Genomic DNA, 15,389 nt, shown 5'->3' with positions numbered 1-15,389 from the left:
AGTGTATTATTTTTACTGGGTTAATAGCATTACATTTCCTTAAAACCTGTTTTAAGTTTTAATCAAGTAAACCTTCGAATATATCCGCACAATTCATCTAGCATGTCATGTAAACCATTCTTATTCATCTTTAGGTCTGTATTCTATATAGCTAAAAACTCACCTGTAGATTGAGTCTGCGTATGAAAGCTAATCTTCCGTCCGTCTGAGGTGGGAGATGGGACTTTCCTCTCCCAAGCGGACCTTCGACCGTCAAAGCAAGAGCGAGATTTAACGAGGAACCACAGCTTACTATTTGACAGGAGTGAACAAAGCTGGCTTTTGTGTGCCTGTTCTGGGAGGCCAGTAGCTCTTGTCATGTACATATGAAATTAATTATAAGGAAATACTAAAACACTCGGGTGGAAATTGCTTTTCACCAGATGTTCCGCATATGAGGATCAATTTAGTATTCTTAGGGAAGCAAAATGGCTCTATAAGTTCAACGCTGGCCTCTTTGATGAAAGCCAATCTGTCACTCAAGGCACATAAAAAGAAGCTAAAGTTCTATGCTACTGTTTGTTCCACTTTATAGAGCCTTAGGTAATGTGATTACTTAACCAGGTTAAGAAAATAAAATGTTTCATTCTTAGGTAAAATTTGACATAGTGACAAGGAGTCCAGTGTTTCTCAATGATCCATACATAAACCAAGCGAGAGGCCTTTTTTCTGTTTCTCAGTACTAGAGAGGGGCTTGGCAAATTAATCAGAGACAAATCACCTTCATCACTGAAAAAATTCTCACGATGTGGGTAGGTGTGGGTTGGTGTATGTGTGTGTGTGTGTGGGGGGGGGGGGGGGGGGGTATACATGTGGATAAAATGTAAGAGGAAGTAAAAAGGACAGAAACCTACATTCTAATGGAGATTTGTTGATAATTTTTCAAGCTCCTGATTCGTATATACATATTAACTGTTGTCTCTTTTGTATGTGTACTCTAATTTGGGGTAGTATAGCCTGTTGTGTTACGATATGGCATCAACGAGAGAACAGTGCTCTTCTTTGACCTAGGCAAGTCATTCATCAAGCTTCAGTATTAGACAGTAAGCATTTCAGTATACTGATTGCCTCATTTACCATTTGAAAACAGGAGAAATCTGTTGCATGGGATGCAGAGTGAACATTTCAAAAGTCTTAGCTGGTTGATTCTCACTTAACCAATCTGCTTGGATATGTTTGTACTTAAAACTATAATCTTGAGGAACTGCATTACAGGAGCAACGAACAGTCATATGAGAAATTGCTCTCTGTTGAAGAGCAGAACAGATTAAGGGTTGGTCTCAGAACCTGGATCAAAGAGGTGTGCACTAAGGCATCTGGGGTTTGTTTACGACAGCCATAGTGGCACATCGCCGTAATGGAGTGTGTGATGAGAGAGAGAGAGAGAGTGAATTACAGGCACACTGTTTACCCATGCGGATGAATGGGCATCAGCCTCCATTTGATTCTCTGGTGTAATTTAAGACTGTGTTTGATCCGGCTGATTATTCATTACACTCTACACTTCTGTGCCAGTTTTAACGAAGATAAATAGAGGAAACAGGCAATTAAGTCACATGCGTTAAAGACACTGAAGGGCTGGCAAGCACATAGCCGTTTACTCAGAGCTAATCTCCATTCGTGCAGCATATGCAGATTCACATTTGTTGACATTTCATGAGGTGTTGCAGCATGAAGGCATGATTTAATATCAAAATTCACAAGATCTTTCTAAGATTTTTACGATTTGAACGAGGCTACATGCTGTATGAGTGGGAAAATCAGTCAAGCATAACCCTGGAATCCGATTTGATGAAAACATCATGGTCAAGGGTTAAGTCAATAACAGAAGAAAGGTATACACATGGAGATAAGCGTTGATATGTGCACACAATTGCATCGAGCAACAGACACAGTTCAACACGAGGATCCCATATCGTGCCACAAGAGGCGTGCTCAGTTAAATGTTTACACAGCTGCTCTGGAGATTATTATTATTGTGAAACCACACACTTTTAATGTTGCTGTGTGGATGCCAAAACACGTCTACTCTTTACCTCCCTCCAGAGCTCGCACAACTGCTCTCCATCTAACATACAGCTAAAATACAACACACAAAGCCTTGGGATATTCAGAACATGACCCACATATAGTTTCTAAAGAAAAAGAAAAAAACATGAATCTGGTTTTACTTAACAAAAACTTTAATTAAATCATGTGGGCCATCTTTGACATGATATACCAAAGTATGGACTGCATCTGCAAAGATTTGACTATAAATTGTGTGCCTTTCCATAAAATAACACAACCTTTCCACATTAACCCACTTGAATCTGTTTGACTTTCCCTTGAATGCAGTGTTTAGGTTTGCGTGTCTGTGCTATGTGCACTTAAGATTGCATCTCAAGTGTAAACCTGCGAATCAGGAGAGTGAGCTCATTGTGAGCGGCTTCGGAAGAGCATCTTCCACCAACACACTTCCAGTTAGTCAGGCCCCTGTGTTTAATAGATATTGTAGCAGTATCATTAAGAACGGATGGTGTAGTTTATTCTGATCAGTTCACATATACTGTTGAGTTTATATTTTATTAGGTAGCTAATAAACTGCCTATTTAGTGTATATCCACTTGTCAATGTTCTGTCTAGGATAGGCAAAGCTTAATAGACATCAACATATTTAAAGTAATGCGCTAAATATTTAAAGTGCAGACCACCAGCCAGGCTTTGTGATACAGTCATTAAGGGCCCTTTCTTTAAGCTGACACTTTGATGTATGCTGAATTTTACGACCTTTTCCATCTGTACATGGGTGATCAGCAGCAATGTTTTCCATAATTGACATTTAATTTGACATTGCGTCCATTAATCTAAATGAGTCTCTCAGCGTGGAGTCTTTCAGCTCTATGTATAGCAGAGCCTCCTCGTTTCTCCAGGGGAAGCTATAAACAGCTGCTTGTGCTTAAGCGGTGAAATGTAAATCTTGACGCGGGATGTTTATGCAGCCCAAGCTTCTAATCATGCAAACGTATAATTCAGTGACATGTGGTGTCTTTACGAGGCCAGATTGATTCAAAGGGCAGATCCCTGTATTTACCAGTCTCACTCCAAACTAAAACGACATTGCATTTCTCATCTTGATCTCTTCATTTGAATTATTTATTTACTTGAGGCACTAATGTTTTTTTTTTTTTTTTTTTGTTGAAGCAGCAGCAGTAGCAGCCGTCATGCATTAGTAAAGCATTTACGATAACTTATTCAGATTGTTAACAGTGTAGAAGTCAAATTTACAGAGGAACCCAAATGAAGTTTTTCAGCCCTCTTAATCCTCTAATTCAAATCAAACCAGTACGTGGTGCATGGAGGTTACAGCACTTAAGGGAGAAATATCCAACAAAGTGGGGTGGGTCAGACCTTATTGTCCACTGTTATGATCTCAGGAAAATGCCTGAGTGTAATTTTTCTTACAAGGGCAATTTTTTTTGCACATGTGGACGTGATTATGTTCATGCAGTTCATGCACTGTAAATCAGCATTCATTTTATAATACTGCTTCTGTTACAGTAGCAATACATAAAAAATGGCCCAGTTTAATAAAAGCAAAAAAATCATACAAATATATATATATATATATATATATATATATATATATATATATATATATATATATATATATATGCACACACACACACACACACACACACACACAATGATAAAGGTATGGATTTCAAGGCACCATGGAGAATTACAAAGGTACACTCATTCCCTGGCAATGATGTTACTCATTATAAAGTATTTGCATAGGTATGAATGACCTGAGTGACCTACTTGGTTCAATGCGGGGGTGGGGGGGGTGGGCTCTGTCTGTTACTAACAATGCTGGTGTGCTTAGCTGAGGAGACACACTGATCCACCCTGAACGACTTCCATATTGATCTTCATCTGAGAATTATTTTGTAATGACAATCTAAATTGACCTTAATTTAGTAAACTTCTTTCATGTCAGTCTCTTTTCACTTAACGGCTTCCTACATCACCCACAATGCACTTCGACTATCTGCTGGTCTTTTTTGACAGTAGGACTCATCTATGCGTAAGGCCAGAGATTAAATTAATTTAATCTTTTAGTCTGTCCAGCTCTTTCACCTTCTTGAGATCAACTCAAACTGATGACGTTCCAAAGACTCACTGTTTATGCTAATACCAACATCAATGACATAATGCTTGTCATCTCACAGATTGCAAACTAGCCTAGCTGAGACTCTGTTGTAAGTGACGAGACAACATTTACATCCACTACTTCTACATTGGATTTCTTTCTGAATATGACACTGAACATCGCTGGAAAGTGGTGAGAAAAAAAATCTATTGCTATCAGCCAAACCTGTCCATTATCCCTTATGAAATTTCTTCTCCTATTAATTACCCTGTAACTGCACTAGCATTGTCCCCTTGTGACATCAGCACAGCAGACAACCGCTAACTTCTCACAGGAATAACAAAACTTCAGCACCAAAACACAAATTAGCACCAGAATTGCTAATCATATCACAAATATTTCAATTTAAACATGTGTAACGTGTTTCATGGTGGAGTTTTCCTTAAAAGATCAAAGTTTATTTAGCAGTTTAGCTGAGCTCGTATTTTTTTCATCATTTTATTGATCTTGCTTGTTGAACCAGCACTAATGTGGTTGTGGAAACAAGTACACCTTTGGGGATCCACTGGAAACCTGGAATTGTCCTTAGACACTTGGAATTTTGATCAAAACGTATTTGCCCTAACATTATGCATGGAAAGCCCTTTCCCAGACATGTAGAAGTCCTGTTCTACAATTTGCAAAAGGATTCCTTGAGGGTTCTTTGGATGGAACAGTTCTGGCTTTCTAAAGGGGTTATATTTGTAACGTTTTCTAAAAGAGAGCCCTTGGAAGAGTCCAATTGGGTTACATGAAAGAGTGTGTTTTCTGGTATTGTTATTACACAAGATTAGGTCATGGACCTAAGAGGACCACATAGCATGAATCCACAATTATTTGCATATGCTTTGTAGCAGTCCATCTTTTGGTCCCAACAAGACCTTGTAAACATTTCTTTCTGCTATATCTGCTGGCCTTGTTTAATATTTGCACCACATGTATGGTAATTGCTGCATTCCCTGATGGGACACGAGAGGGAGGTCTGGAGCTGTATTAGACTAAGCAGCAAAAGTTTACTTGATCATCAGTGGAATGTGCGTGTACCATACGGCCAAACAACTGTTAGCACGATATAAGAGGGCTCCGTCTGCGGAGTCATCTCCATGTCTTGTTTCCAGACAGTCGGGTGGAATGTGGGCGATGACAGGAACACTACTCAGCCTATTGGAGAATACAGCAGTGAAGCAAAGACTCTCTGAGAGTAGAACAATAATGCCTACTCTTCATCAGCTACCTGTGCCGTGCAATAATATGCAGCTTGTTTCAGCCATAGAGACAGATCACTGCCAAAAGTCTATGTTCTCCACTGACAGGGACTTGGGCTTCAGACAGGAAGGTTTAGAGCTAAAAAAAAAAAAAAAATTTTGAAATCACATGGCTTACATGTGCATAGTTTAGACTCAAAGTTATGTTGAAATAGTCATGATAATTGCACTCAAAGAAGCCAAAATCCCTTTGTGGTTTTGCCATGGTTTGGTAACAAATTGGCAGCCAATCAGAGTTTTTCTGAATTGAGGAAGTGAATTGAGGCAACCAATAGATGGCATTGCAGAGTCTTTATAGTATGTACACACACATACAGTTTGTTCCTGAAATGTATTACTTCTTTCCTTGTTTTATGGGATGACACTGTATTAACTAAAAATGTGGTTTTCCAACAAATCATTTGTACTTCTGTCAATTTTTACATAATCAGCAAAAACACAGTTCTTTTCTAAAAAGAAAATTCTGTAAACTTTTCACAGGCATGTTTAACTTTTTGATATATATAAAAAAAATAACAAATACTCTGCTCTCATGGATATCAAACAATTGCAAACACAACACAGGTTTACATATATAAAAAATATCTTTGTTAAATATAGGTGTGGAACAATTATTGGCGTCCATATGAATTCATGTGAGGAAAAATATATTTGAAGTATATTTCCATTGATATTTCTTATTTTTTAGTACACCTGGGTGACTAAGAACAGGAAATTGTTTCACCATGACTTCCTGTTTCATAGGGGTCTAAATATGAGGTAACACATAGGCCAAATTCCCTTAGTCATTCATAACAATGTGTAAGACCAAGGAATATAGCTGTGATGTGCGGCAAAAGGTTGTTGAGCTTCACAAAATGGGAAGTGACTATAAGGAACAGCAGAAGCATTAAAAATGGTCATTTAACCATCATGGCAATAATGAAGAAGTTCCAGTCAACTGGAAATGTTATGAATCAACCTGGAATTGGACGCGAGTCTATATCGTCTCAACGCACTGTGAAGTGGATGGTTCGAGTGGCCAAAAAATCTCCAAGGATCACAGCTGGAGAATTGCAGAAGTTAGTTGTGTCTTGGGGTCAGAAAGTCTCCAAAACTGCAATCTGAAGTCACCTACCTCACCACAAGTTGTTTGGAAGGGTTTCAAGAAAAAAGCCTCTCCTCTCATCCAAAAACAAACTCAAGCATCTTCAGATTGCCAGACACTACTGGAACTTCAAATGGGATCGGGTTCTATGCTCAGATGAAACCAAAATAGAGCTTTTTGGCAATAAACACCAGAGGTGGTTTTGGCACACACAGAGAGGTAGCCATAAGGAAAAGTACCTCATGCATCACGGTTAAATATGGTGGTGGTTCTTTAATGTTTTGGGGCTGTTTTTTCTGCCAGAGGACCTGCACATTTTGTTAGGATACAAGGCATCATGGACTTTATCAAATATCAACAGATATTAAATGAACACCTGTCTGCCTCTGCCAGAAAGCTTAAAATGGGTCGTGGTTGGATCTTCCAGCAGGACAATGATCCAAAACATACATCAAAATCAACACCAAATTGGTTTGCTGACCACAAAATCAAGGTCCTGCCATGGCTATCCCAGTCCCCTGACTTCAAACCCATAGGAAACCTTTGGGGTGAACTGAAGAGGAGAGTCCACCAGCATGGACCTGAAATTGAAGGATCTACCGAGATTCTGTATGGAGGAATGGTCTCAGATGCCTTGCCATGTATTTTCACCCTCATCAGGCATTATAGGAGAAGGCTCAGAGCTGTTATCTTGGCAAAGGGAGATATTGACTAAAAGGTTGCCAATAATTGTTGCACACATATTTAACAAAGATTTTTCTTGTTGGATAAACCTGTGTTGTGTTTGCAATTGTTTGATATCCATGAGAGCAGAGTATTTTTGTGACTATTTTGAACAAAACCTCAAAAGTTTAAACAATAAAGACAATTTTCACAGCCTTCTTTGCTCATATTTACCAAGGGTGCCAATGTTTTCACAATTTCACACTATCACATAAACTTCATAGATTTTTCTGGTCTTTAAGATGTTTCTATTGTTACCTGAATGTATATATACTGTTTGCCCTTCTCAATTCAACCGAGTGCTCAACAACGCCCGTGATCTATATAGATTGAAGTATCTGAGCTATAGACCAAAGACACCTACTGCACAATATTGTGTGAAAAATATTTTGTTTTTGCCTCAGTATGTGTAAGTTCCTTAACAGAGTTCTATTCAGGACAGAGAAAGGAATTAGCTTTGAACTCAGTGGGCCTGATGCTAACAGCTTGGTGTAAAAGAGAATGATCGATGAACCAGATAAGTTTTCATCCAATCAGCAAGTAATTGCATCAAGTACAACTACATTGGACACAACAACATTAAGACTTTTTAATGAGGAATCAAAGTGCTATTAAAACACATGCACTCATACACATGTGCACCCACCCACCCACACACACACACACACACACATACACACACACTCTGCACAAAGACAGACATGAAAATGAATTGCAGTAGAGCCTGTGGACACATTCTCTACTTAAGGACTCGGGCCCCGCCAGCAGACAATAAAGAGAAGATAAACATTCTTTTCACTCTCCCTAATCCCCTTGTTTTCGGTAATTAAGGCTACTTAACACGTATTGTGAGGTGTTATCCTTAAATCTAAAACACCTTTGGCCGGTGGAGGGTTTAGAGCACCAAGTTCATGACCTGATGTTTTCACAACAACCAAGCAATCAGTAAAAAACAAAAAGCCATACAGAGAAAGAGATCACACCAAAAATGCACTTTCTGAAAAACTGCTCTTGCCCTTGTTTGCCTCTGAATCCATACATGCACACTGATTAAAACATTCCATTTTAAGATGAATATAACTGGCGGTGTTGGGAAACTGTTGGTCAGTCAGTACCCAGACCACTGAGTCCCTCTAGTAATTTCATTAATTCAGTTCAAAGTGGTCAACTGATCAGTTAAACATTAAGCATTAAAGGTTGATTTCTGTGAGACAGTGAAGCAGAGAGTTGCATCACCTCAGGAATGGAATGCATCAGTGTATTTTAATTGCTAAGTGGATGATCCCGGATGATCCCTCATAAGATGTTATTGTCTTAGAAGTAGACAAAGATATCTTTTGATCTCAATGGAGTTTAATCTGCTGCCATCTCTCCCAGCCCAATAGGGCAGCTGCTTTTGTCAAAACAAGCCTGCTATCATCACATAATTGAAATGAATACCTGTAATCAATGAGGCGTTTTCATATGCTGATTCCCCCAACATAAACATTGTTTACTAAGCACATGTATGTTTTCAATATCAATGGCGTTCCTCCTTGTTACTAAACCCTTTTACGACACACACACACACACATGTTTTTTGGGTACACATGTTATATGGGTAAAGCATTTATAGCAGATTAAAGCATAAATACATTTACCTTCCTGATATTAAAGAAAAGGAAATGTGACATTGTTAATAACAAAGAATACTGCTGTTCCCCCCCCCTGAGGAGTAAAAGGGGGTTGGTTTGCGGAGATAATCCCGTCCCCCTCCCTTCCCTGGATATTCACTGACAAGAGTATCAGACGTTAACTTATCCACCTCTGTCCTCGAGTTTGCAGTGACAACAGAATGAATTATCAGGGGACTAGAAATGACTGGTCACTAACACCCTTAATCCCCTTAATCTGTAGAACCAAAGGCATCACATTTGCCAGCTATGTGTCAATCAATGTTAATCCAGTTTGAAAACATGATTCCCTTGAACATAAATTATAGGTCGTCAGACTAGACTGCAATGACCACATATACTTTTCCATTGATCACAAACAAGTAGGTGAACAACAAATACTGTGTAACAAGATAAACTCTGAGCCAGTAATAAAATCAGTAGATGTTTTTTTTTTTTTAAATAGTTATTATATTTGTTATAGTTATCATTTAGTTATAAGTTATAATCAAACACTTAATTGGCTGATCATTTGAACTGAAGACATAATAATAATAATAATAATAATAATAATAATGAATAAATTGGAAGGAAGTATAAATAATCAAGTCAATTTAAACGTAACTACAATTTGAATAAGTCTTTTAATAAAAACACTGAAACTGGTTTGAGTTCTGTGAGTTGAAGTGCTAGATATTTGGATAATTGCAGCATGCTCATAAATTAAAACGTTCTTCTGATAATAAGGGAGTTTTTTTCCGCTCCCTTTACACTAATCCTAACATGTGAATGAGCTTGTGAATGAATGTGTGCGTGTGTGTGCGCGTGTGTGTGTATGTGCGTGTGCGTGTGTGCGTTCCATCCAGAGTGTATTGGTCCCTAGTTGCGTAATGTTTAAGAAGTCCCGTCCTAAACCTTTGCTCTGGTCTCACTGGGTTCATTTCTAAGTTTTGACGTGTTACTCTGGAGACGTCTTATCCTTTCTTTTTTCCGTAAAAAAACAACTTCCGTCTTCCTTTTTAATTCGCAGACATGATTGCCTATAAAGGCGTGCTTGCAAATTAAACAAATTACAAAGGGCGAGTTAAGACGTGTGCAGATTTCTGCACGGCCTTTTTCTTTTCTAGCAGTGCGAGTAAAAGCAATTAAGTATTACATCTTTAAAAAAAAAATAATTTAAAAAAATCTCAAGGCGCGAAAGGGCGCAGCTCAGGTCTCTACGCACCGAAACCGACACGCTTTTGCGTAGGACGCATGATGGATGACAGCGTTGGCTGGTGACATCACCCGAGAAGCAAAAAAAAAAAAGTCTCAAACCGTGAGCGGCGCGCGCTGCAATCAATCTCCGCACCCACGGTAGCGCGCGCTAACACAAGTGAATGCGAGCACAACCCCGGACTTTAACGCAGCTTTTCAGACGTCACCTGGCGAACAGGCTAGAAAAAACAACAACAACATGTCCGAACGAGAAGTTTCTCCTTCTCACCGCTCGCGTTCGCGCAGACTCCTTCGTTTGACCTTATAATCGTTTTATACTCCGCGCGAGCGAGCTCGGGTTCCAGGTTAGTTTGGCGCGTGTCGACACGCATTTGGCGAGTATGAGCGCGAGGAGGCGAGCTAAAGAATTAAATCGCGGCGACCGGCTGCAGCGCGTTAATATATGATATTTCAAAGAAAAAGTCGCTGTGGATTAACGTGGATTATCGTGCAATTTCAATGACACTGCCGCGGGGAAACGAAACGACTGATCACAGCGCATCACCGACTGTGAGGTCATTCTTTACAAGTTAGGTTTAGTGGGTTGGGGGGAGTTACATCTTCCTGGGACATCTTCTAAGGATAACTGAAGTTGTTTTGGACATGTAGGTGTTTGTCATAGGCGTCTACCACCTGTAGCTGGTCTCTCTCTCTCTCTCTCTCTCTCTCTCTCTTGGTATTCAGCTGTAAATCTGGCACGCGCGCAGAGCTGCAAACCCTAAAACCGCACCGAGTTTCTTTTTAGCCGCTCAGCCCCGAGTTCCCAGAGAGTTCTCTCTCTCTCTCTCTCTCTCTCTCTCTCTCTCTCTCTCCCTCTGACTTTTCCTTTTATGCCTGGCCTGATGTAAAGGTCTGAAGGCAGAGCATGTAGTGTAGACATGTCGCGTTCAGTGTACACCCCCCACTCAGACCGTGCCCCTCTTATCTCAGTTTAATTGCAGCCTCGATGTCTGCCGTCTTCACGTCTCCGTTCTTTCAGTTTCTTTGATTCACCGTCTCATCTCCACTCGTTGTTTGACATCCTCGTTTAGGCTCCTTTACGTGCTCGAGCTCTGTGAGGATATTATTATAGCCCGCGGGCGGGGATAATATCCTTAAACTTTTTTTTCCTTTTTTTTTTTTTTTTTTTTTTTTTTTTTTTTTAAATTGTTGTTCCTCGGCTTAAAGTGCGCCATCTACCTTCAGAACGCCTTCAGATCCGGAGATCAGCGGTTTGTGGCGAGAGAAAGAGAGAGAGGAAGAGAGAGAGAGCGGGCTGGAGGCTGGGCGCTCGCGCGGATCGGGGGTCCATGCGCGGTGTCGCCGCCTGACGCGAGCTCGGCCAGGGAGCTCTAAGCCCTCCTCCTCTGTGCCGCCTCTCTGATAATGGTAGCCGTGCTCCGCTCTGTCGTGGCGCTCATGCTGCTGCTCGGTCAGGTGTGGCTGGGCGCCGCCGCCGGTCTGATTCCCGACGTGGAGCGGCGGAGGCACGCGCCCGAGCACTCCGAGCGCTTTCTGCGGGACTTCGAGCTCAGACTGTTGAACATGTTCGGCCTAAAGCGGAAACCCACACCCAGCAAGGGAGCCGTGGTACCACAGTACATGTTGGACCTCTATTATATGCACTCAGAGAACGGAGACCAGAAAAGCGTCCGGCGGCCCAGGAGCGTCATGGGGAAGCACGCAGAGCGCGCGGCCAGCAGGGCCAACACCATCCGGAGTTTCCATCACGAAGGTGAGAGCTCCTTTTCCACCAGTGCATCCGTGGTGCAACACATCTTATGATTTCAACATGCTGCGCAGTACTTCCTCACATTTTACGCATTTATAAAACCACATATCTATATATCTTATATTCTTCCTGAAACAACCATACTATAATGTTCTGCTCGGTCTGTAACCTGCACGGTGTAATGCGACGCCGAAACCATCCCCACATTCCACAAATTATGATTACTATTATTACGGAGGCAAAAAAATTTATCCTGACGGCAACCTCTCCGAAAAGAGTTTACAGAGTTTACATTTTTCCAGAAGGAATGCACGTCTGTGTATTTGTACCAGGTGTGTGCCAGGAATCCGACCAGTACACTATAATATCATGAGAAAGACATCACTGGTTTTCTACTGAGACATAAACCTTTTAGGACAAATAATTTTTGCATACACACTGTATTTTTTTCCCTTTGCACCAGAACAGTGCAAATTCTGTTGTTTTTAAAAAAATTTTATTTAATTATTATTCTGGTTTCTGTTTTACTTTTCTTACTCTGTTCAGCACTTTGGTCAGCTTTGCTGTGTTAAATGTGCTACATAAATAAAATTTACGTACTTACTTAACAGTGATCTGCTCTGTGTCGACTTATCTATACTCAATTGGTCCCATTTGTTCAATTTGTGCATCATCATCTAACATGTGACTTTTCAGGGATCTGTTGTATCTTTTGCTATACTGTCTAACGTTGTCATATGAGTAGCATGTATCAGTCTGTACTTTGGTAGCACACTTTGATTAAATTGAATGCAGGTCATGTGTGAGCTTTCAAAAGTTTGCTCGAGAGAACAGAGGAACTCAATTTTAGTCACAAACCTGAATCTTTAGTCTTGCATGGTGTGTTAGTGTTTCCTTTTGCAAGGTACATTAGCAGTTTAAGTTTGATTGTGAGTCTGTAGCAAAATAGATGGTTCATGAGGTTTGTAAGGAAGTATTCTTGAGTCATTAGGGCTAGTGGGAGACCTCATACAGTGTTATGGATTCACATGGATGACACCCAGTGGTGGTCCTGACATAGTGCAAATAGCCGCGTTTATCATTTGTCAGCATCTTGGCTGGTGGGTGCAAATATTTATACATAACAATGAAAATGTGTGATTTTATAAATGCATGACACATTCTTTTTCATTTATGGCAAATCCAGTTCAATCCTTTCATCCCATCACTTCAATTGCTTGTGTGCTTAGTACATTTGAATCATGCCAGTTGAGCTTGTCTCATTTTAACAATAAGACAGATTCATTTAGGATGTAGGGGCATTTAATAAAAACTACAACGTGAAAAAATGAAATAATAATGATACAAATATTTCTTCCAAATAATTATATCTACTTTATCTGGTGCATTCCCCCCGTATATCAGTATTGTGTTTCTTTCATGAGGGTAGTGTATGTGTGATAGCATCTGTATCTATAACCACTAGTGTAGTGACACGGAGAGAAGCATGGCCTGAAACTTTTGTCTTGTCATTAGCTCTTGCCTCCTTGTTTTGCCACAAACAGAAATTAGGAATGTTGATACACTCACAACTGGGGTTGACTACTCCAGACAAGCCCTAACACGTTCACAGAGTTACTCCTCCTGTGAAGGGATTGACTGAGAGAGAGAGAGAGAGAGAGAGAGAGAGAGAGAGAGAGAGAGAGAGAGAGAGAGAGAGAAGAAAGACAGCAAGAAAGAGAAAAAAGATGGAAAAGGAAAAAAAGCATGAAAGAAGGAGCAGGGCTTTTCCCACATCAAATAACATATGCTTGTCTTTTTAGTTGATTATGGAGCAGATAGGTTGGATTATGGAGAATGGAATTTCCAAAATGTTTCTTTTAAAAAGAGATTAGAGGCTTTTGGTGTAAGATTGTCTTTTGATTCGTTAAGTCTTCCAAGAAAAAAGGTGGCTTTTCAAGTGATGATCACAGCCTTTTTATTAAAGGAGGTGTTTGAAGCATCCAAGTTTTGCTCTTATACAACCTCTCAAAACTGCTCCACCACACTTAGCTGCCTAAGTGTCTTTAAATGCCTTAACACCTGGTCCAACTATCACTTAGTGCAAGCAAAGACAGCTCTGAGGCAAACCTAAAAGTCAGTCTTCCAGGTTAAAAATGTAGACATAGAGAACAATGAGTTTTATGTAGAGTTTTTTTAAGCATAGCATATTTAATATGAAGGATAGTCTTTAGCCATGTGTGAGATATTAATTGTCCACGTTTAACAATGAATTTTTTTTGTTTCAGAGGCTCTAGAGGCTCTGTCCAGCCTGAAAGGAAGGACCACACAGCAGCTGTTTTTCAACCTCACTTCAGTGCCTGCAGAGGAGCTCATCACAGCAGCAGAGCTACGCATCTTCAGAGACCAGGTGCTCAGTGACTTTACTCAGAGCAACACCAGCCGCACTGGAGCTTTTCAGCGCATTAACATTTTTGAGGTGTTTAGGCCAGCTCATTCCCCCTCACAGGAGCCCCTCACCAGACTTTTGGACACTCGTCTGGTGCAGGACTCACACTCACGGTGGGAAAGCTTTGATGTAAGCTCAGCGGCAACACACTGGGCCACCCAGCCACACCACAACCATGGCCTCGTGGTGGAGATTCTGCGGCCAGGCGAGGCCAGTGATGGCACAGAGGCCGAGGCAAGCAGGAGTAGGCATGTGAGAGTGAGCCGGTCCCTGCATGCTGACAACGAATCCTGGGCTCAGGCTCGTCCACTGCTGGTCACTTATAGCCATGATGGCCAGGGCACTGCAACACTCCACAGAGAAAAGCGGCAGGTCCGACGGCCACCGAAACAGCGGCGCAAACAGCAGCGAGCCAACTGCCGACGGCACCCACTCTATGTAGACTTTAGCGATGTGGGCTGGAACGTGTGGATTGTTGCGCCACCAGGTTACCACGCCTTTTACTGCCAAGGCGAATGCCCGTTCCCACTGTCAGACCACCTGAACTCCACCAACCATGCCATTGTGCAGACCCTTGTGAACTCTGTGAACTCTAATGTGCCGCGGGCATGTTGTGTACCCACAGAGCTCAGTCCCATCTCTCTGCTCTACCTGGATGAGTATGAGAAGGTTGTATTAAAGAACTATCAAGACATGGTGGTGGAAGGCTGTGGCTGCCGATGAGAATGAAACTCATGAAACTTATGAAGACTTTTTTTATTTATATGAAAGAACTTTCAAAAAGAGTTATTTTGATATATATATATATATATATATATATATATATATATATATATATATATATATATATATATATATATATATATATATTTTTATATATATATATATATATATATATATATATATATATATATATATATATATATATAGATTATATTTATGTCGACTGAAATGGGAAAATAAATATTTTAATGTGTGTTTTGCTTTTTCAGTGGTTTTGAAGATGTCCAATGTATATTTCATTGAAGTATGAAGCTCAGATTTTTAATATGT

The 15,389-nt window shown here is 40.4% G+C and overlaps 1 protein-coding gene across 1 annotated transcript; it reads left to right on the top strand.

The window, feature by feature from the left end:
* Window positions 1–10,010: 10,010 nt before the first annotated feature.
* Window positions 10,011–15,143, top strand: bmp2b (bone morphogenetic protein 2b). The gene is made up of 2 exons (XM_017456254.3): window positions 10,011–11,911; window positions 14,176–15,143. Exons 1-2 carry the CDS (start codon window positions 11,563–11,565, stop codon window positions 15,057–15,059), a joined length of 1,233 nt encoding a protein of 410 aa, XP_017311743.1. The 5' UTR covers window positions 10,011–11,562; the 3' UTR covers window positions 15,060–15,143.
* The last annotated feature ends 246 nt before the right edge of the window (window positions 15,144–15,389 follow it).

This window comes from Ictalurus punctatus, chromosome 25 (genome assembly GCF_001660625.3).
Source record: "Ictalurus punctatus breed USDA103 chromosome 25, Coco_2.0, whole genome shotgun sequence".
Taxonomy (NCBI): Eukaryota; Metazoa; Chordata; class Actinopteri; order Siluriformes; family Ictaluridae; genus Ictalurus; species Ictalurus punctatus.
This window is presented reverse-complemented; position numbering and strand designations above follow the sequence as displayed.